The sequence below is a fragment of the Corvus hawaiiensis genome, chromosome 14, assembly GCF_020740725.1.
Source record: "Corvus hawaiiensis isolate bCorHaw1 chromosome 14, bCorHaw1.pri.cur, whole genome shotgun sequence".
Lineage (NCBI taxonomy): Eukaryota > Metazoa > Chordata > Aves > Passeriformes > Corvidae > Corvus > Corvus hawaiiensis.
This window is the reverse complement of record NC_063226.1, coordinates 5,181,701-5,204,564: the sequence shown is the minus strand read 5'-3', so window position 1 is coordinate 5,204,564 and position 22,864 is coordinate 5,181,701. Positions and strand designations below refer to the sequence as shown.

General features: G+C 46.8%; 1 protein-coding gene across 1 annotated transcript in view; it reads left to right on the top strand.

Moving 5' to 3' along the window:
• Positions 1-22,864, top strand: part of SH3BGRL (SH3 domain binding glutamate rich protein like) — a 30,209-nt gene that overhangs the window by 3,979 nt on the left and 3,366 nt on the right. Inside the window, exons 2-3 of the mRNA XM_048318935.1 lie at positions 18,308-18,493; positions 21,137-21,217. Of these exons, the coding sequence (XP_048174892.1) occupies positions 18,308-18,493; positions 21,137-21,217 (267 nt within the window). The remainder of the gene's footprint in view (positions 1-18,307; positions 18,494-21,136; positions 21,218-22,864) is intronic.

Below are 22,864 nucleotides of genomic sequence, written 5' to 3'. Positions count from 1 at the left end.
CTTTGGGAGGGCTGGTGAGGCTCCTTCATCCTTCTGAAGTTTGAATCCCAGGGAAGTAATACATGGAGAGATGGAGATTGTATAAAAAATTATATTTTGCATTTAAATACCTCAAGGGCCTTTTTTCTCAGATTGTCACAATAAATGCAAATAATACCACCCTAAGAGAGAATGAGCAAGTCTGTGTGCTTTGTGTTTGTGTTGTTTGGCTGCTGTGAGGTTTCATGGAATCAGAATTGTTCAGGTTGGGAAAGGCCTCACAGCTCATTGAGTCCAACGGCTTTGCTGTGGTGCCGGGCCGTGGCAGGAGGTGGCTCTGAGGGGAAATGCAGCCACAGCAGCGTGGCTCTGTGCATCCAGTCCTTATCAGTGTGGATCACAAGTGTCCCTTGTTCCGCTGCCACGTTCAAGATTCCCAGCGTGCTGTCCCAGCCCGGATGTCTGTGGTCACATTGGTCGCTGTGGAAGCCCCGAGCCGTGGCAGCAGACTGTCAGGAGCAGCTCGTGAACTTCCTTCAGCTGCCTGGCAGGGCAGTTCATGTGGGAAGAAAACACCGATACAAATCTTTGGTAAATAGTCTTGTAATATGACGCAAGTTTAGCTAAACTCACATACTGTGGGGAAATAAGCTGCATCTGTAGTTACAAAAACAATCTTACCGTGTATCTATGTTTTTGTGATGCTCAGCTCAGGCAGTATATACACCATGGGTGAAAAGTGACTTGTTAGGCTGGGTATTGATCTTTAAACCCCTCTCTTATGGAAACATAATATGTGTAAAGGACTTTTTTGGATACCCAGTGTTCACCAAACTGAGTTTCTCTCAATAAAATGGTAGGAGTTGTTCTGAGTTAGAGCTCTTGGGATAGAAGACAAAATCCGTAATGTGGCTCAAGCTCGGATGTGTTCCATCTGCCTCCTGGGTTGTTTTTTGTAAAGTCATTGTTCCAAACTCGAGATAAGTCAAATATTTTTCTTAAAATACTGCATTCAAATTTTTAATGGAGCCAGAGATTAAATTGGCTGCAGTTGTTGCAATAGTTTTAATATATCAAAATAAAAAACGCTCTACTGTGCTTAAATAAAACCAGTTTCTGACAGCAGGAGAAAGATGGAAAATTCTACTCCACAGTCAAAGCCAGAAACGGCTTTTTGCTGAGAATTTCTCTAGGTTGTATATGCAGGTAGGACAGTGTTTATTCTGAGGTGGTGCTCAGGATTATGTCTCTGCTTGGGGAGAAGAGGCAGATTTTGGTAGAGGCTGGATGCTGTCAGCTTGCGCCGGCTTTCCCTTGAACTCTGAACCGCAGCACGTTCTGAGACAGGATCCACACAGCGTCATGTCAGGGCTAAGCACTTGTGGGTTTTAAATAAATATTTATAGAGTTGAGCATGAAACTTTCCTTGCCCTGGGGCATTAAAGTTACACTCAGAAAATTCCTGTAGAAGTCAGTGAATTGGCATCTGCGTCAACGAGCAGAGGGTGCCAAGACTTGAGTCTCTGCAAGGTTATTCTTGCTCCTTCCAGGAAAGGAGGAACTGGGGAGAGAGGAGAACAAAGGGAGCTACACCAACATTGACAGAATTCAGCTGTTCAAGCTCAAAACAGAATAGAAATATTCCCCTCTATGACAAAAAGAAGAGCTAAGGGTGCATCGTTGCCATAGCCAAAGGGAGGTGAGCTCTGCCTGTTCTTTGTGTTCCTCAGCCTTGGAAGCACCAATCTCAGTTCCTGGCACTGACTGGAGAGCTGGAAACCTGAACCAAATCCACATCTTATATCAATATTCTGCTATTCAGGAATGTTTTTGCTCACACATGAAAATTCGGTGTTCAGGCCATTTGTTTAACCCTGGCCGTATGCAGGGGAGACTTTCAGTTTCTGATTAAATTTAAATGCTTTTGTTGGCCAGATATTTAATCAAGCCTGAAAGAGCTTTAATTGTAATGCTTATCTACTGTTGTTTGTCCGAGAAAAAAGGCCTCAGTCCAGGAGCACGTCCTTCCTGGGACAGCACCTCCAGCTCAGTGTTAAGGCCATTTTCTAACACTGAAAAGGCAGCAGAGTGAGACTGAGCTTTAAAGCACCAGAAAGAATGTGAAGGGTCAGCATCCAACTGGCCTGACTGAGGTTCATGCTGTCCGGATACAGCTGAAGTTGTTTTCACATCCTGACTTACAGCTCCTTCCTGGACTTCGTTTCCCCTGTGAGAAGTGGATGTGGTGATTTATTTCTTTAATTAATGATCTGAAGTTCAGTTTTACTGGGGCTGTTTCCGTGCATGAATCAGCCTCTCTGGAAATCTAAAGGCGCTAGAGTGTAAAATTTTAACTATTACCTGTTGTTTGATTGCTGGGGTGTTGGAGTGAAGAGAGGAGCCAAAGGCAGCTGTGGTTTGAAAAAAGGATCTCAGGGAAATCTGAGAGCTGCGAGCCATCTTCCGGTGCTGCACAAATGGATGTTAATCTTCACAGATTACAGGGCAGGGAGGAGAATCAGTGCAGTGTCAAGAGGAGAAAGCTGTGCCTCATGCCTGAGCTACTTGGAGCATAGGAGGGAGGGTGATCCATAATATTGAATCCCTGGACTTCTAGAAAGTTTTGGACAAGCATTGGCCAGGTTTACAATCTTCTTTTTCAGAAAGAAACTAAGCTTCTGTGGGATAAGAGAAAAGGATTATTTACTTTCTTTTTGGCTTACGTAACTGATTGCACATCAGTTACAAAAAGCTGATAACAATCAAGATTTGGGAATATACAGGCAGCTTTTACAATCTGCAGAAATTACCAGGAGATTCCCACAGAGATCTGTGCTGGACTGTAAGCAAACAGTGCAAGAACAGCCTGCTGTTGCTGCCCCAGCTGGAAAACTGGGAAGAAACAATCATTGTCCTATGCAAGAACGAGGTTTAAACTCTGCTAAAACTAGCAGAGAGGTCTTGGAGCTATACTAGGTAATTCTACAAAAATACCATATTCATGGCCATGAAAAGCAAAGAGAATGTCAGGAATGTTTAGAATGGGAGAAGGCTAAACCCCACTGTATAAATGTGTGGTGAGTCTGTCTTTAGTAGACTGGAATTGTTGTCTTTAAATTATATAAAACAGTGAGAAAAGGGAAGAAAGTAGGGTGAAGTGATCACTTTGGGAGGAACAACCAAATAAGGCAGAACTTGTGGGTAATAAGGTAGAAGCTCTGGCTGCCCCATCCCAGGAAGTGTTTCAGGCCAGGTCAGACAGGACTTGGAGAAACCTGGTCTAGTGGAAGGTGTCCCTGCCCATGGCAGGGAGTGTGACTGGATGGTCTATAAGGTTCCTTCCAACCCAAACCATTCCATGATTCTGTGAATTCTGCAGTTGAGGAAGAAAGAGCTGAAAAAGTCTGAAATGTGATAACATCATGTCAGGCATGGGAGAGCAAACAGGAGGGCATTATTAATAACTTTTCATAATGGAACAACTGGGGGAGAGCTAGTGAAAGTGGCAGGTGGCAGGTTCAGAATAAATGAAATGCTTTGTTCGACTACACAGATTTCAGGGAGGATCTCCTGGCCAGAGGATGTGGTATACAGCAGGAAGTTCATGGGCTCGGGAAGCAGTGAGACAAAGTAAGGGGAAAAGTCTATTAACGTATGAAACGTTATTACTACACCTGTGACTCAAAACTGTGAATGACTGGCGTCTGGGAAGAAAGCTGGATGTAGTGTAGCAGCTCTCTGTGCTCAGTCTGTTGGCATGCTCTTCCTTGGGATCTGTGACCAGTGGAGACAGGAGACTGGGCTAGACAAGTGTTGGATCCAACCCAGTAAAGCTTTCTTCTCTTCTTGAATGAAATTGGCTCTGCTTCCAAAATTATGTTAACAGTTTGCATTAAAAAAAATAAGACCATGTTGTCCAGGAAAATGTTTGGTGGAAAAGAATATATGTGTGTGTTTGGGATATGTTGGGTTGGTGTCTCAGCATTTCTTACATATGAAACAAGCATTTGGTGATTCGAAGACCATCATTGTGCAGATGCTGACATGCTGCATGTTTAGACCATGTTTAGGGTAGATGATCAGACACCTCTCCTGCCTTAGGCATAGATCAAAGTCAACTGGAAAAGCCTGATGGAAACAGCAAGCACAAAGCCTCTGGGAAAAATAATCACAGTTTTCACATAAACCCACGTTTTTATGGGAGTACTCATTGCCAGGCAGGTTTAAACAGCACATCTGTATTCACCTCATGGGATCAACCTCTGGCTGTGCTTATATCGCTGGGAATTTTGCCATGGACTACAGCAGGACAAGATTTTATTCCTTAGGAAACATTTAATACTGCTTATCCAAGGCATTCCTGTGCACATGTTGCAAATGTATTTGGCCAGAGCAGCAGCTGCAGAACAACTGGCAGAGCAGGAGAGGAGCAGAATAACTCTGTGAATGAAATTAAAAATAAAAATTAAAAATATCCTAAAACATTCTCACTGGATATGGATAGAAATGCAGTTCAAGTGAAGCTGATTTATGGCTAGTAGATGTTTGGTGATTTTTTTTTTCCCCTTGGCAGGAAATACAATATAAGTGAATAGAAATATAAAGGGGCAGGTTTGCAGATTTCCTTGTTAGTGCCCCGGTAATCCTGATTAAGAACTGGAAATTCCACCCTGTAATGCAGATAAACAAGTCCCTTGGTTCTGGTAGCTCAGTCCATGGAACCTTTTTGCCTGAGCAGTCTTTTTTCAAATTTCTGTTCCCTTCCATCACATTAAAATGTACCAGGAGGTCCCTGTGAGAGCTTCCCTTCACCTGCAGAGAACTGGGGTTTGTTGTGCATGCTGTGGGAAGATCAAAGTAAATCCATAATGCTGACTTGGGAAATGTTCCCCCCCACGAATTTACACCTGGATGAACTGAGGAGCAGCTGGACAGACAGCACTGGCTTCCACGGAATGATTTGGGACCCAAGCTGGCAGCTTGGAAGGCGTTGGGAGAGCCATCACCTCCCACTGCCAGCCATCAGCATTAGGCTGAGACTGAGGAACAGCAGGGGAATGAAGCCGTTTTGGCTGCTTGCCCAGGCCTGGAGAACTCCATCTCACAGCAAATAAACAGCTGGGGACTTAAACTTTGAAAAAATAAAATGCAGTGTGTATTTTTCTTAGTTTCTGATTGGGGTAAGCAGATGCTGGCTTGCACTGAGGCAGAAGGAAGATTGTGGTTTAGAAAAAAAAAAAGGCAGATACCATGGTGACAAGAGGGATCTATAAAACTTTAAAAAGACAGTGGGGAGTTGCAAAGTGGCTCCAGGTTAGTGAGACATGGGCAGCATCCAGATTAGTGCTCCTGCTCTGGGGTGAAGGTGCCACTTCCCTTTGGGCTGCAGGGATGCAGTGGATGATAGCAGCCTGGTGATGGGAACAACCTGACTGTGTTGGAAAATGCTCCATTTTATTAATTCCTGAAAGAGTCACTTCAGGATATCTCCTGAGCAGTCTTGAGAGCAAACCCCAGGCACTGGCCTTCCTGGCTATGGCAAGCAGAGCTTGGCCAACTCCTGTGTTGTTTCAGCTGCCCAAAGTGTTAGAAACTGCAGTGTGGCCAGATCTTGTGAGAAGAATTTATCTCTCCGTCTTAAAGACACAGTTTTTAGACAATATTTTGTCGCAGTAACATAAAGAAGGATCTGAGGCCTCCAGGATGATTCACACTTGAGATATTACCCAGGGCAATCAATTACTGGGTCAGAAAACTGCTGCCCATGTGAGCTGTGGTCTGCTGAATCTTTCCTCTCCAGGATGCTTTTGGGATGCTGTTCTATGTCAAGACAGCCTGGCTCTTCTTGGAAAGAGGAGGAAAACTTGCATTTAATCCATAGTTTTTTCTCTTCCTTTGTATTATGATATTTAGGTATTTTAGTTGAAGAAAAAAGCTTTGTTCTCTTAAAAGAATTACGTGGTTTAGTTTTAGCAGTCAGCAAAAAGACTCTTTGTTAAATAACATCTGTGGTATATGAATTCTTCAAAGATAAAAAGTAATACACATCAGAAGCACCTGGATCCCTGAGGTCATGTATTTCTTCTTAAAGTAGTTTTTCATTTAAAGAATAAATGCCTGGCAATATAAAGGCAGTGAAACAGCAATTAATGCTGTAAACTTTTAGTCCTGTCAGTTAATTTAGCCTCTGTGTGCTAAACCATACAGGAAATAAACTTTGCTTTTATTGTAAACCACAGGGGCCTCGTGCAGAACTCTCTGTGCTTTTAATTCCTCTCCTAACCAGAGCTGAGCTTGTCACACAAGCACAACCAAACCTGTTTTCCCTCTGCTCTGCAGGGCTCCCCATTGCCAGCAGAAATCCACAGCCTCTGAAAAATAATTACAGGAGCAGCTGTTTCAATAAACCCCTCAAACTGCAGCCCTGTGTGTGTTATCTCAGGCTGCCTCCCTGGAAAGATTATTGGAGTGCTGGGCTGATGCAGAGGGTGAAGTCTCAGGGGCACTGAGGTGGGACCTATGCTGTTTGTGTCAGTTCTTACAGCGTGGAGTTGCTGCCAGCATTGCACAGAGTTGTCCTGGGATCTCCACAAAGCTGAAGATAAAGGAGAAATAATTCTTCTGGCTTTCAGAAAGAGGAACCAGATTCAGAACTTGACAACAGGGGTGAGCTCCAGACTATCAGGACTTTTTAAAGCTTCCAGAGCAAGCAGTCAGGTGACCAGTAGCACCTTCAGGGCCTTTCCCCTGCTCTTCTAAGCACGTGGTCAATTTTTGAGTATTTAGGAATATATCATATGTCAGAGAGTTTTCTGCATCTTGTGATACTGAGCCTCACTGTCTTATTGGAGACCAGTCTTCTGTGTGGTAAATTGCTTTACAGCCAGTGTGCAAAGCCTGTCTGTGGGGCTGGGCTGTGGTGTGTTGGTACTGTTTGTAGAATCAGCCAGAAATGATCCCTGAAAAAGTAAATAAGCAGTGATTTGAAGAAATAATTATTCCTGCTGACTAACAGCTCAGGAAAAGGAGCTCTGAGAGGTGAAGAGAAAATTGTTCAAGGAGTCTGTGACAGAGGTAGCTTGGACTTAGGGACTTTTTTTTTCTTCCACATAGTAAAGATTCCCCTTTCCCTGTTTATAACTCGGGTAAGCACCAGTGAGGTGCTGAGGCTGTGGAGACACCAGGAATACACAGAAGAGCTGGCTGATGGGTGGGAATGCTCCAGCTCCTGCCACTCTCATCCCTGTGCTGTTCAGGAGTTGTTAGTTTGGTACTGGGATTTGGGAGGACTGGATCTGTTTGTTTTTATTTAACCCAGCATGGAGTTTGGATGCTGTGACAAGGCACATGGAGACTTCCAGGGAAACTCAGCCTGCCAAGCTCCACGTCTGCTGCAGAAAACAACTGTGTGTAATAAATGAAGAGCTCATATTCTGCTGCTGCTTATGCTTTGTTAGTGCATAACTGAGATAATGGAGCCTGTATTCCACAGTAGGAAGCTCGCTCTCTGTTGGTTTTGGACCAGATGAGCAGTTTTCAGGCTTATAAAAGTCAAATGCCACAAGACTGACTTAGAAAATTGCCAAGGGTCAATTTATTTAGTATTGTAATGGTGGTGTTTTCCTTTGGATGATGGCAATTCCGGGTGCTGCAGAGGTTCGTGGACAGTGTCAGTGCGTGTGGTTAATGCTATGGTTTGCCATACATCAGGGTTTCTTTACATCCTCGCCTAAAGGAAGATAAGAGGAAGCCTAGGTCTGGAAGCTTGATTTTGCAAGATATGTTTATCCTGGATAACTTCAGTAGTCATTTAAAAAAAGACAAAAAATCATCCTGATATGTGAATATTTGCATTTGCAGGTCTTTCCTGTTGCTGACTGAAGCAAAAGCCTGCTGCAGGAATGGCCCAAGGCCATGGTTTGATCCCTGCTTTCAGTCCTTATTGCTGCTGGGAGAGGCAGTCCTGCCTCCCCTGGCTCATTTCTTCCCATTCCTTGTGATGGCACAAGAACCCCTGTGTCATCTGTGAGCTGAGTTGGGGTTCCCAAAGCAGCACTGCTGTGTGACTGGAGGAGATTCCCTGCTCAGAGCTCCATGGAGCCCAGCCAAGGCATAGCCTGGCACCGACCTCTGCTCTCTGACCAGGGACAGGACCCCAGGGAACGGCTGGAGCTGTGTCAGGGAAGGTTCACTGGATGTTATAAAAAGATTCCTCATCCAGAGGGTGGTCAGGGACTAGAACAGCTCCCCAGGGAATGGTCACGGCCCCAGAGCTCCAGGACTGTTTGGACAGCAGGCACAGTGTGGGATTGTTGGTGTGTCCTGTGCAGGGCCAGGAGCTGGACTCAATGATCCTTGAGGGTCCCTTCCAACTCAGGATATTCTGTGAGTCTGTGGTTCTCAGAAGTGGTGAATCCTTGCTCAGGAACAGGCCTTCAGAGTTGGTGGAGAAGGTCTCTTTCCAAATAACCTGATTGATGCAGGTTGAGTGTATACGGTCCCAGTAAGGAGCGGTGCTTCCCTGACCGTCTCTCCTGGATAAACCTGCCCAGCCCCGGCGCTGGAGGAGGTGAGGTTTGGGAGTAGCCTATGCAGAGCCCCTGCATGAGGGTGGGCAGGCTTTGGATGTTGGAGGGGTCAGTCTGTAGGAGTTTGGAGCTGCTGCCAGGCAGTGCCCAGAAACTCTCCAGAGACTCAGGCTGCTTCCTGTGCAAAGTTCATCCCTAATCAAACACAGCTCCTGGTGGGGTTGTTTGCAGAGATCACGTGAAGGGAGAGGAGATTCTTGCTGTCTCTGCCTCTGGGGCTGCTGTCCCTGCTCCCAGCGTGAGCAGAGTGAAGAGGAGTCAGGCACCCCCCATGTCTCCAATCAAACCTTCCTTGTGTGAGGGGCCAAGTGTCAGTCTGACACCTCTCCAGATCTGGGACACCTCCCAGCATTCAGCAGTTGGAAGCTTCAGTCACAGTCCCTGTTTTTCTGTGTTCAGGCTCTGGGGTTGTCTACAAAAAGTAGGTAGGCAGGTTTGGTGCCTCTGTTTGTGCCAGCTCCAGTGCTGCCAGAACTTCCTGGGACTTTTGGGTTTTAACTTCTCCCTTGCCCAGCTGCTGGGGATCTTGTGTTCCATGTGCATGGAAGTACAGTGTAAAAAGGTTCCCTGCCATCCCATGAGCAAACATCTCTGTTCTTTGGCTGATGATGGAATGAGATTTTAAATGTTAAAGTCTTGCATTAAAATCCCTGCAAATGGAAGTTTTGGCTGTGTGGGCTTTGTTTGGTTTTAAAATCCAGGCAAATAATCCCATTGGGCATTGCTGTCACTTTCCACAGAACTTTAAAAAAAGGAAAAAAGGAAGGAAAATCCCAAAGAAACAGAAAGTCAGTCTCTGGATGCAGAGTCTGTGTTTGGGGAGGCAGTCTTTGAGCAGGCCATGATTGCTGTGGGGCAGAGCTTTGGCGTATCCTGACTTGTGAGTGACTTTGACTTGGCAATAGTGACCCTCTTTAAGCCTTTTACAGAATGAACAGAAGCATCTAAGCAGAGAGTAGAGGGATGTGTCATTTCTGGCTGTGGTGAGGACACAGATGTCCTGGCTAAAGGAGGGTGCATCTGATCTGATCTGCTCTGGTGGCCCCCCAGAATATTCCCAGGAGTTTGTGCATCTCTGGTAGGCTTGAGACAGAGCTGGGCTCTTGGGCAAAAGAACTGGATGCAGTCAGGAGCCTGGACCGGCCAGGAAATGCTGAATGAGCAACTGAAAGTGTTGGGGAGCAGCTGGGAAGGAGGAAAGTTAAAGGAGAATGCTCTGTGTCACCCTTCTTTTCAGGGAATCATGGAATATCCTGAGTTGGAAGGGACCCACAAGGATCAAGTCCAACTCCTGGCCCTGCACAGACCCCCCAACAATCCCACCCTGTGCCTGGGAGCGTTGTCCAAATGCTCCTGGAGCTCTGGCAGCCTTGGGGCTGTGACCATTCCCTGAGGAGCCCTTTCAGTGCCTGACCACCTTTTCCTTGCAGCCAAAAAAAAGAAAGATGTACTTCTGAATTCAGTGCTTCAGTAGGAAAAGAGGTGGGGTTTCAGCTGACAGAACCATTTTCATGTACTGGAACAAAACGGGAAGTTTATTAAATGGCACTTCTAAACACAGGCTTCAGGTGTTGCTGATAAGATGTTCTCTGTTAGAATCCTGGTAACACCACAATAGTCCCTGACACGCAGGTGTTAAAGGATGAATGGATTCACCCCCACACACTTCCCCAGTGCTTGGATATCATTTGTTAAGAACGGAATTTGCCTTAAGCTGTGATAATAACATTGATCCTTAAGGTGCCTTCATAGAAAGTAAACCTAGAACACATTAAAAAGTCATCAGGGCTTCGTTAGGCAGTGCTGCTGCTGCTGTGGGCCAGAAGCTGTGGAGATATAAATAAGGAAATGTTACTTGTCCTCCTACTTGACTAATGGATAAAGGAATCTGCTTTTGGCCACTGCAGGGGGAAAGTAGCTAAACAGACACTGGATGTGGTGCAGCAAGACAGTTCTGACTTATTTGTGGCCTTTTAGTATCTTGTTAGAATTTGACTGTAGTCGAGGTGTGGTGGAATTGGCTGTACTGCGTGTCTGACACCAAATTAGTGACACTGAAAAACTTTGCTGGAACACTGAACTCAAACCCTCCTTGCTGCAGCAAGAGAGAAAAGGTTTCTTTTTTTTCCTTAACTAATTCCTTGAACTCCAACAGCAAGTTGGCAGTGTGGCAATTAGGAACCTGCGCAGCTGTGCTGGGCTGTGCCAGTCAGAAAGGCCAGGCCGATGTTGCTGGCTGAACTTCCCAAAGTAGCCCAAGGGAACTAAATGCCAAATCCCCCTGGGATTTTATTCTCTTTGCAGTCTGTGTCAGAGTAAATAAAAGTGAGTGGGAGTTGGGTCTCTAAGCGCCCTTGGCTCCATTGAGAATCCTGATCCCCAGGACTTTAGTACATGGAGGTGACGTTAACTTTCCTGTTCCGTTCTTCGGGTAGGAAAAAACTTGTTGAACGCACAAGGATCTTTGGACTTGGGTGTTGTTGGTGTGGGATTTAACAAGTTTTTAGGCTTTGGGTTATTGAATGAATGCAATTACAATGGCATTATAATCCATGAGAGAAGCTTTTATTTTTGTTCTCATGAATCAGCTTTTTCATTTATGTAACTTTCTATGGTTTCTGGAGCAAGTCATGGTCTTGTTTTGGGAAGTGCAGACTTTGTCCTTTGTTCCAGCTATATTTTTGGCTTGTGTTCCAAAATCTGGTCTGTGGGGTGGTACCTTATGCCTGGCTAAAGCCCTGTTGGAGACAGGCCATGTGCTGCCAGACGTGACGTAACCTCCAGGTTAAATTGCAAAAACCTTTTGGTAGCCTGGATTTTCCCCCAGCTTCGCTCTTGAGTGGGGGTCCCTTTTCACCTTTTCTTGCTTTTATAAAGGGTCTTCTAAACCCACATGTGAACAGCAGGAATGTGGTTGTTGCTCTCAGTGGGAGCCGGAGCCTGTTCCCTCCTGCCCCAGGTGTTGGGCTGTGATGCTGACACAGCCCAGGGTTGGTGGGTGCCTGGTGGTAAAAACCATTTCCAAATAAACCAATTTTAAGCTTTTGGGGTCTAACCACATCAAACCAGCGCTGCTGTGCAGGAATCATGTGGATATCCCATGGACTTCCCCAAAGGACCCTGCAGGGAGAGAGTCAGTACATATGGAGTCCATCTGGACACTGCTGAACTTCTGGAAAAAAAAAAAAAGGAGCAGCACAAGTCCAGCGTGAGCTTTTCCAGCCTCCTGTGTTTGATTTAGGTCCCGTAAGTTCATGGTGGTTTTGCTGTGTTTGTCCTCAATCTTATTCCCTCCAGACCAGGAACCATCAGGAGAGACAATGATGGCACCACTACATGTAAAGCTCTGCTTAAAATAACCAGAACAAAGAAGTGCTTTGAGTTCTGTGATGATAATTAGCCAGACCTAAAAATAGGCAGATGTTCTACTAGGCAGGGAGAAGTAACAGTGAGACAGGAATTGCTGGGAAACACCTGGCAAAGCTCTGATCAAGCCAGGTCATTGTTGGAGTTGCCTGCAGGTTTCCCACCCTCTGACCACCATTTACAGTGGCACCACCAGAACTATAGGGGGGAAAAAATTGGCTTATTCATACAAATAAAACCAACAAAACCACTCTAGACAAAAAAACAGCTTCTGGAATATTAGAGTAAAAGCAAGGAAAACTATGATGGAGGCCAGGACTGAGGCTGCTCGGAAGGGAGCCCTTCTGCTGTGTGCTGGGGTGGAGAATGAGCTTAGGGGGCCGTCAGGAATCTGTGACATTTAAATCCATGGCTGAGCTGCTGGGCTGTTTAATTCCTACAAATTAGGTTGTAGTGGGAGGAGAAATTCTAAGCATTTTGCAGCTCATTTGCAAGGATGAGCTTCTGCATTAGGGACTCAGGTGAGGAAGGCAAGGCCATTTGAGAAATTAGGTGAGACATATGAAAACCAAACCAAAACCCCCAATAGTTGGTAGTCTAATTCTGAAAAGTGGCAGTGAAGTGTGGCAGTGTGGCCACAGCTCAGTCCACAGAACACCCTGTAACAAGTCAATTTGTCTTGGCAGCACTTGGCATTCCTTGTGCTGCCCATTCCTCCAAGGAAAATCACTTCCTGGGGGTTTCCACCTTGCTGCTGGTGGCTGCCACTGGAATTTGCTGAACATTTCTTGCACTGCACTTTTCCCATTCACTGCTTACATTTCAGCTTATCCATCTTCAGAAGACTCTAAAGCTTCTGGAGAACTGCTGGGTGCAAGTCTGGCCACAACCAGTAGCATCCCCTGGAGTTTGGACTTCACCTTCCTGCACAAAGCAGCTGCTTCTGGGATTTAAAGATATGCTCCCACTAAGTATGAAGCAGCGTCTTTAAAATCATCATTGGCATACAATACAACTGCTTTAATGCTGTAGTTGCTTTTGCTTATCTAGAACCCAGAAGGCTGGAATTGGAAATGGAAAAAAAAAATCCCCTTTTAAATGTGGTGTTGTCTTGAAACTTCATTGAGAAATGTGTAAGATCAAATGTGTAAGATTTGCTGTAAGGTGTTGCTTCTCTGTTGTCCTGGTGCTGGATCCCAGCTGTGGGGTTGGGAGAGGCAGTTCAGGACACACCTTCAGCAGGAGCTGGAGAGAATCGCAGAACCATGGAATTGTTAAGGTTGAAAAGACCTTTGAAATCATCAAGTCCAACCATCAACCCAGCCCCAGCCCCATGTTCAGCACTAAACCGTGTCCTCAATGCCACATCCACTTGTTTCTTGAACACTTCCAGGGAATGGTGACTCCACCACTTCTCTGGGCAGCCTGTTCTAATGCTTCATAACCATTTCCATGAAAAACTTTTTCCTAATTCCTAATCTGAACCTTCCCTGGTGCAATTTGAGGCCATTTCCTTTTGTCCTGATGCTATAACTGATGATATAACGATGGCTGAAAACATCATAAGAAATCTCTTTATAATTCTTTTAAATCCTCACAATAAAGCATGAACCATTTAATCCCATGATTGGGAAAGCAATTAATAAAATCTGTGTTTTTCCCCTGCATGGAAGTTGGGACACAGGACCCACAGAAGTGGTGGAGAAGCCCCGTGCCAAGGGCCAGGACGGCAGAGCCGCGGTCAGCAAGTTTGTTGTTGGATCAAAACAGCAGCACTCAGACTGTAAACTTACTTTGGGTTCCAATGGTCCATAAATAGGTTTCCAAAACATGTCTATTGTCCAACAAGAGATTTATTTATAAACTGAAAAAATAACAAGACTGAAAGAAAACCAACCCAAACCCTTTCTTGGCCAGCAGCGTGGACTGGACTGTGCTCTGTGTGTGTGCCTGAGATAGAACCTTCTGTGATGTTCCAAAAAGTGTTTAAAATAAGTGTTTCCCTGCAGTGGGGTGGTGCTGGGAGAAGTTGGCTCTTGAACAGCCAGCACAGTCCTGGCTGGAGCTAAGGCTGGAATGCTGCCTGCTCGCTGGACCAAGGTCCCACAGCATCATCCCTTCCTCCTTTTCTGCTTATTATCTTTTTGCCGAGTTCTTTTTTTAAATTTTTTTTTTTTTCAATGAGTAAAGATTTGGAAGAGAATCTAAAATGTTGCAGCATTTTCTGGAAAGTTTATTCCCACTTTGGGGTTAAAACTTTATTTTTGATGGGCTGATTTGTTGGCAAACATCACCTGTTTGTACTCTTGGCAGCTTTGACGTGGTTTCTCTTGTGTTACTGGTATCACTGATGGGAGCTAGATCTAAGAACAGTAAATTGAATTTCTGATGTGTACTGAAGTGAGGGGCAGTACTTGTTCACAATTCTACACTCATTTTTATGTTAATTTGTGCCCATGCTCTGTTGAAAGCTTAATGTTCCATGATTGGCTCGTAACTGGAAAAGAAGGGAATCTTGATACCCAGTGGATTTTCTAGCACAGGATCACAGTGTGTGGTGAGACTTTGCTTAACCACCAATAACTTGCCATAAAGCTGTTTCTGTCTTGGGAACAGACCCTGAAAGCCAAAACAAAGAGAAAATAGATTTATTTCATTAAATGTTCCTTTCAGTAGTATCTTGGGAACATCAGCAAGAAGCAGAATATCTCCACTCACCTTAGGAGTTGTTTTTCTCCCAAGTGTGTGTTGAGGCAGAGAAACCAGGATGTGTTTCTTTTTCTGGGGTGGGGATAAAGGCACCTGTGAGCAAGACAGGCTGTTTGAGGGCATCCTTGTTCCAAGGCAGGCAGTGGGGAGCTCCAGAGGATGCAGCCCTTCCTCCCAGCAGTACTGACTTCACCTGCTCCCACCCCTTCTCCTTCCATCCCTCTGGGATTTTCCCCTGCTCCATTTTGCTCATTCCCTCTGCTCCTTCCCCCAGCCTCTTCCCATCCTTACAGCTGTCTGTCCATCCCTGTCTTTCATTTCTCTGTTCTTGTACTTTTGTGTCTCCATAAATCCTCCTGCCCCACCCAGTACTGGTCCCAAGCCTCAGGGCCCTGCTTGGCTCCTCGGCTCCTGTGCTGACTCTGGGTGCATTCCCGGCTCTCGGCTGCTGCTCTGGGCTTTGCACAGTGTGTCAGGAGCATTTGGAATAAACAAGGATTTTCGTGTTTGCCAACTGCAATGAGCTGCACTTCAGAGGCCAGAGCGGCTTCAGACATGACAGTTGTTTACGTAGGCCGAGGTGCGGGCTCTGGGAAGGCGCTGGCCGCTGTCCATGCCTGCTTCGGCAACTGGGAGAGGTTTTCTGGGAAGCGAGCGCTGCGTGTCGACAGGCGCATCCTGAAGAAAGGATCCTCGCTCCTTCCCAAACATGGGCAGCAGGAACCATCTTCCAGGCTCTGTCCCGAGGAGAACGTGTGCCCTTTCAAGTAAGACAAAACACCCTGAAGCAGCAGCAGACGTCTCTTGCTCTATTTTCGGCCCTTCCCTCCCAGTGCTATTCCACTGCCTGAGATTAATGGAAGTTTTCTAAATAAAATCCCATAAAATAACAGGATCTGGCAGCTCGGTGTCCCTTCTGCATGCCCCGTTTCTCTGGAGCATTTGCTGCTCTTTTGTAAGTGCTCATCACTGTGGCCGGAAGACTTGTCTGAGGAGCTGGGAGAAAACATTGCTGCTTAATCTTCCAACTTCTTTTTTGTCTGGCCAGAAAACAAGGGTTCCAGACTAATATCCCTCATGCATCAACACCATCCTTGCTTTTCTGTAGAGTTCTCTAGAGAATTACCTCCCTTGACTACAGATGGCCTGAGAGCAACACAGGAAACCAGACTTCATGCTTGCCTTACAATAGTGCTTTTTCTGGCAGAAAAAAATACATATCCAGCTTTTCCAGCTCTTTAAAAACAAGCAGAGAGGGTTGTGATTACCCTTCAGAGCCACAGTCGTCAGTTTGGGATGTGGTTGTACCTCCTGGAGCTGAAAAAACAACCCAGAGACTGTCCCACTGAGATGCTGGGAAGGTGTGAGGATTTGTGTGTGGCTGAGACAATCTAATAGTCAAAATGATTAAAAAAATAAAGTGACTTCTCAGGGGATCAAAATGCTGATTCCTGTCCAACTCAGAGCTCTTCTTTTACATGGCAGAGTGTACAGGTTAATGGTAGTGTTGGTAAAAGCTTGGTTTTCTCTAATTCCTTAATAATTCTGGGGCATCTCAAAGTGCGTTGTCACTGAGCAATGGATTTTGGACAAGTTAAGGACCTGAGCGTAATAAAAACTACTTGGATCTGAAATTACATTTACTACTAGGTTGTACTGACAGGGGAGTTTACAATTCCAAAGACTTTTCCCTTATCTTAGCCCTACAGAACAGTTCATGAAGGAAGTGCTCCCTTTTTTTTCCTCCTCTGAGCTGTAGAACAACGGAGAAAAGCTTCCCCTGCTCCTTCCTGCTGCTGTTAGAGGCAGGCAAGGAAACCTCTTATCCAGAGCTTTGAGTCTGCTGAGAATGTTTTTATACAGCCTCTACACGAATTATTTCCTCGGGGCGGTATTAACTCCTCCAGTTTGATTTATTTTTAGCCATGATGAAAATTAGCAATATCCTTGTGTTTCGGGGTGCTCACACAGCGAGTCCAGCGGCTCCTGTGGTCGGAGGAATTACGTTGGCTTCGCAGCCCGGGGCAGGCAGCTTCCCTGCTGGAGCTGGGAGCACATTTCCCTCTGTCGGGAGAGCAGGATCAGTCCCTTTGTGCTGCACTGGGCTGGGTGCACCCCTCCTGAGGTCTGCTTGAACCTGCCATGGATAGAGCAGCTCCAGACCGAGTCAGGGGGCGCTGGAAGATTCCCTCCTTGGATTTGCCAGGCTGTGTTCCGCAGCCCACATAATTCAGGGCAGCGCTGTCCCCACACTCCCTGCTGCTCCTGGCGCTCCCAGCGCGGCTGGGTGCCCGTGGGTGCGGGGCTGTGCGGGCCGGGGCAGGGCTGGGGCAGGGCCGGGTGCCCGTGGGTGCGGGGCTGTGCGAGCCGGGGCAGGGCTGGGGCAGGGCCGGGTGCCCGTGGGTGCGGGGCTGTGCGAGCCGGGGCAGGGCTGGGTGCCCGTGGGTGCGGGGCTGTGCGGGCCGGGGCAGGGCCGGGGCAGGGCTGGGGCAGGGCTGGGTGCCCGTGGGTGCGGGGCTGTGCGGGCCGGGGCAGGGCTGGGGCAGGGCCGGGTGCCCGTGGGTGCGGGGCTGTGCGAGCCGGGGGACGGGCTCCATATTTGGCTCCAGGCTGGCTGTCCCTGACCCCGGCAGCTCCGGGTTTGCCTGTGGCCGTATATGGAGCGGCTGCTCCGGGAGCTGCGGCTGACCTGAGTTAGCACCAGTGCAACATCTGTGTGAATCGCTGCTCCTGGGGCACCCAGCTCATTAGGGTAAAGCCAGGCCTTGGACTGGCTTTGCAGTGAAGGAGGTAATTTGAAGAAAACAAATTTCCCGTTAAATTCCATTTTTTTATTGTTTGCCAGGATGTGCATGGTTATAGTCTCCTTTGTGGTGGTAAAGTCATGCAAAGGGACAGCAGAGCATAAGCAGAACATCTCTGTGTTGAGAAGTCAGTCATTCATAATGACAGTAATAAAAACCACCTTCCATGTGCAGAGCCAGCACCGTGCTTGCCTCACAGATCCTGCTTTTCCCTTGGATGCTGTGTGAGTGCACAAGGATGGGTGGCATCAGGTGTGGGACCTCAGCCAGCCTCCCTGACACGAGTGAGGATGGGGATGTGGGGTCACAGCCCTCCAGGGACTGTACCTGCCCTGCTGACACACCCAGGACACAGCAGGGGAGGGGTTTTTGTGCAAACAAGCATGAACCAAAAATGCTTGGTGAGGTCTCTTTTGGCACTGAGGTGGACAAAAACTTGGACTCTAGAAGGAAGGGGGGGTTCAGCCTGTGGTTCCAAGGGCACAGGGGAGCAGTGTGTACCTCAAATGTGCCTCCAGCAAACTCCAGTGCACCTGAAAAAACAACGTTCCCCTGAGTTAACTGTAAAACCTGGCCAGCACAAGGGCCCTGCTCACACTTCTGCTTTTGGGTGGGCACCTTTAAGGTTCACAACACGCCCATGTGTGTAGGGACAGCATCTTTTGGCTTCAGCCTGTTCCGTTTTGTAGGAGCCAAGTCAAGGCTCAGCTCTGACTCTTCAGAAAATACTTTTTGATTCTAAGAATTTTCTTACCACTCCCATTTTCAGCCTGGTTTGCATCCCCTGATTTCTGCAGCGAACCCCGGAACCGCATTAAAATTATTTCGCTGATTTTGTTTGCCATCTCTCTTTTGTGACAGATTAAAAAGCAGCAACAAGATGTGTTAGGCTTCTTGGAAGCCAACAAAATTGAATTTGAGGAGAAGGATATCGCGGCCAATGAGGAGAACCGGAAATGGATGCGGGAGAACGTCCCTGAGGACAGTCGGCCAGCGAGCGGGAACCCCCTGCCCCCCCGGCTCTTCAACGACAGCCGCTACCTCGGGGTAAGGGCTGCTGCAGCTCTCCCTGTGCTCATCCCACTCACCTCCAGCTCTCCCTGTGCTCATCCCACTCACCTCCAGCTCTCCCTGTGCTCATCCCACTCCTCTGCCTCGCTGCAACAGCCTGTGCTTCACTGCGGTGAGCAGCAAGGCAGGGCTTGCCCAGCTGCAGTTGTCCAAACTGGGAAGGCTGTGGGAGGTGTTAGACATTTCCCCCATCTTGGGCTTTTAGTAATAATTGATTTTTGAATATTCCAGTCACACCATAGGAGAGATTGAAATGTGGACCTCTTGATTCGGATCCTACCTTACAGTGCATATGTAATTTTCTTTTCCTATGAGTTTTTTCCCATCTTATGGCTCTGAAAGTTCCCAGGTTTTTTTAAATCCTCATTTTCCCCATGATTGTGAACTAACACCTCACAGAAATCTGGCCCTGTTACACCAACCTTATGTTCTGTCACAAGTTCTGCCCATGTGGGGTTTGCCAGTAGGTGTGAATCTCCAGATGATATGAAATGATGTCTGCCATGATCATAAATCAGTTTTCTGATCCTTCTTGGGACCAGCTCTGTGTGCTGCTTGCACAGGGAAGGCTGCTGTGGTTCACTTACTCCAGTGCCTTGGACAGATTAAAACTCGTGTTGCAAACACAAATCCTACTGTAATTACTTTAATGCTTGATGAAAAGTAAGTTGCCCTGCAGTACTTGTACCCAGCAGGCCATGCTTGAATGATTATTAGATTAACTGTTAGTTTTATTTTTAAAACTTAGTATCTTCTGAACAGAGCTCACAGTGTGCATTCCTCTGGTCCTTTTGAAGTCTGGTTGTGTCCTGCACAGTCTGTAAGTCAGGACCTGCCGGTTTTGGACCTTTGTGAGACAAATCTGTGCCTACAGAAAGAAATTATTCTCAATGTGCCAAGAATTTTTCTTGCTTGTAATAGAAGCAGAACTTGAAATAATATCCACAGTGAGCTGTTGTGCCACTTGGCTCTCAAAATTTTACTGACTGGTTGTGACATGGAAAAAGGTTGTTTTGGAGTGACAGATAAGTAGTTGTCTGAGCAGGGTCTGGTCACAAGGTTCTTGCTATGGGTTTATATCATCCCCAGAATTTTGGTTGATGTAACATTGAACTTTTGAAATTCGGTCAGTTTAATGTTGCTGGGTTTGAGTGGCTACACTTCAGCTTTCAGGAAGGTAAAATTTAATTCTGTGCCCAGAATTTGAACCTCTTTCTGTCTTTATCTGATGCCTCTCAAGCATGAAGTTCCCTGTTTGTTCCATCTGATGCAGCACAACTGGCAGAGCAAAGAGCAAATTGGCTTTCCTGGCCCGTGCACAGCAGAGAGGCTGAACTGGAGATGCTGTGTGGGCTGGCATGAGCCCTGCTCCTCAGGCCCAGGAATTCCTGTCCTGGGAGACACTGTGGAGCAGGCTCATGGACTATGCACCAGCAAGATAAACAATCCCTTTGTTATCAAGCAGCCCCAGTCCTGTCAACAGAAGGGCTTCAGGGAGGATTTACCATAACCATACACATTTTTATCAAACCAGCATGCAAATGCTGCATGTGCAAATGAAACAATAATTTGATATCCCTGAAGTCCAGGCAGCTGGAATCTTCTGGTCCCTGTACTTTGTTCTGTTCCAGCTGCAGCAGCTTCTCCTTAGAGCTGCCCCTCTCTGCTGTTTTCAAACAGCAGTTGCTGTTCCTTAAGCTTTTACCTCCCAGTCAGTCAGGAATCTGGAGCAGCGTGCCCTAAACAGCTCTCCCTGACTCCAGGCTGAGACTGAGCTACTGCCTGCCTTGGGCTTCCCAGCCAGGACTGCTGCATCCAAATGTTACCCAGGAAAGCTAGAAGAGGCTGGTAATGTGCATCAGTTAAAAACAGAGAGCAGGAAAATCACAGGACTGTTCCCTGCTGAGTTGAGAAGTCGGAGTGAGGGAATTGTGTAGTAACTTGAACAACAGTGAGATTGCACAATACTTCTGAGTTCCTTTAGTTGGGGTTTGACAATTGGTATTTCTTTTTATTTATTTATTACCTTAATTTTCCTGGGAAGTGGCTGTGTGTGTTTAGGGCATTTGTAATACACTGTGAGTGAACAGTGCCGCCCCATTGCCTTCACTTGCACAGACTAATCCTTAGTGGGAAATGTGGTGGGAAAGGTGCACTTTCAGTGTAAAAGTTCCAGTTGAACTTCTGACAGATTTAAGAGCTGGAGTCCACAGTTGCACAGCTGTCATCATTATCAGGAATTACAATGACATCTGGGAACATCAGGGTTTCTGAGGACAAGGTCCAGTCTCAGTTGCTTCTGCAGGAGGAATGTCCATACCAGATCAGTGACAATACCTGCCTTGTGTGGAGTCTGTCCCTCTGGGAAAGGCTGGAGCACCTCACAGCAACATCTCGTTGGGATATAGAATGAATTCCCAGCTTGTCCCTTTCCAGCCAGACCAGTTTGTGTGCTGTTAGTGCTAATGCCACGTACTTGAGGTGATGCTGGATTTTGCATTTGGCCACAGGAAGCAGTTTGCTTGGTGTGGGTTGGGTGACACCGCAAACTGAGCTGAGATTACTTCTGACAATTCACTCCTCTGTCTTTTGTTCCCTCTCCCTTCTGCCATGATGAAGGACTACAATGCTTTCTTTGAGGCGCGGGAGAACAACGCCGTGTATGCGTTTCTGGGCTTGACTGCACCTCCTGGGTCAAAGGTAGGTGAGCACCTCCTCACAGTGAGTCCCAGCCTGTGGCTTACACCACCTCCTCCTCTGCTCAGAATAGGATCTGGCACATGTGGTGTCATTGGCCCCATCAATCTCCCTGGGAGATACTCAGTCTCCAGAGGCTCCCAGGCTTCAGCTTCAAAAGAGTAGTTAATATTTGCACTGAAGAACACATAAGAAATCTAGATGAAAAAAATTATCCCAAAATAAAAGAATGTTTTCAATTCAGTAAAAAAAATTAATTCATGTGAAATTTTGATGAGGTTTTTCTACTAGAAAATCCCTTGAAACCAGAGCCACTGTTTCTGAAATAACATGGTCTTGCTTCAGAGTAATTTCTTCCTCCAGCTTGTTATCCAAAGCTTATTTTCCTTTGCCAGTTACAAACTGGGCTGCTGCTTTGTGGATGCAATGGGCTGGAATTCTCCTTTTGATTTTGATAGGATAAGACAAGCCTGCTTTATACGTTTCACTTGACAGCAGCAGGATCCTCCAGGTCACTTCCAGCTTTCTTGTTCCAGTGGGTAAACACGCCGCTCCCTTTCAGCTTTACTCATGTACGAGTCGAAGGTCATGCTGTGCACATCACTAAGAGACCTAATTTTAAAGGTGGATGGTGACCCATGAGCAGTGAGCACTGCAGGTTGTTGGGCAGACTGAAGCGGTTTTGGGAGCCAAATTTCCAGTAGTAGCTCCACTGATGGGAATGATGTGATGAGGAAAGAGTTCCACAGAGCAGAGCCCAGGATCTGCACCCCAGCATCACCCACCAGCAGCGTCAGACCAGCTGCGCCCAGGGCCTGGTGAGGTTCCTTGGAACATCTGCAGTGCACTGCTCCGCAGAGTATGCAGGATGGAGCCAAGCAACCAGGAAGCTATCCTGACACTGTGGGATGCAGGGAAGCTCCTGCCTTTCCCCTGGGAAGTGCAGGGGTAGCAGAGAGCAGCTGCTGCCATAACAAATCAGGTCACCTGTCTCAGTAACGCTGGGAACGTCGCTGCTTCCCAGACCTGGTGGCTGGCAGGAGCAGCCAGCATGGCTGTCAGGAACTCTGCTTCTGCCCTAAGGGATGCTCCCATTCTGTCCTCACCTAAGGAAAAGGTGAATTTTAAACAGGAGGGTTAGAACACAGTTGTACTCTGCTGAATTTCCATGTTGTGTTGGGCTGCTGACGGTAAATAACCTTTGCAGAAGTGACCTTGTATCCCTTCCATCCTGCTCTAGGGCTGATTTTGGGAGTCCCTCCCACAATTAGGATGTCCAGTCAAGTTGACTGCCTGCTGCTGAGGAGGGTACACGGATTTGTAGATGCTGAAATCGGCATTTCCAGCATAGCTGCGTGCAGCTTGGATATAATGCTGTAGGGAATGACATGGCATCTGCAGAAAATGGCAGGAGGCTGGGAGAAGCCTTGGCAGGAAACTTTCATTCAAATCATCAGGAGAGATTTGGGAAGTTATTTGACCCTGAACACAAAGCTTTAATATTAATGCTAAACAGGACTGGCTTAGAAGTGAGCGTGGAAAATGGAAGTAACTATTTTCTGAGCCCCAGCGGTTTAGTTTGTCCTTTGGATCTACAAACTCTGGGAAAGGCTGGCCTTCAGTTTACCTTAAATATCTCTACTTCAAGCA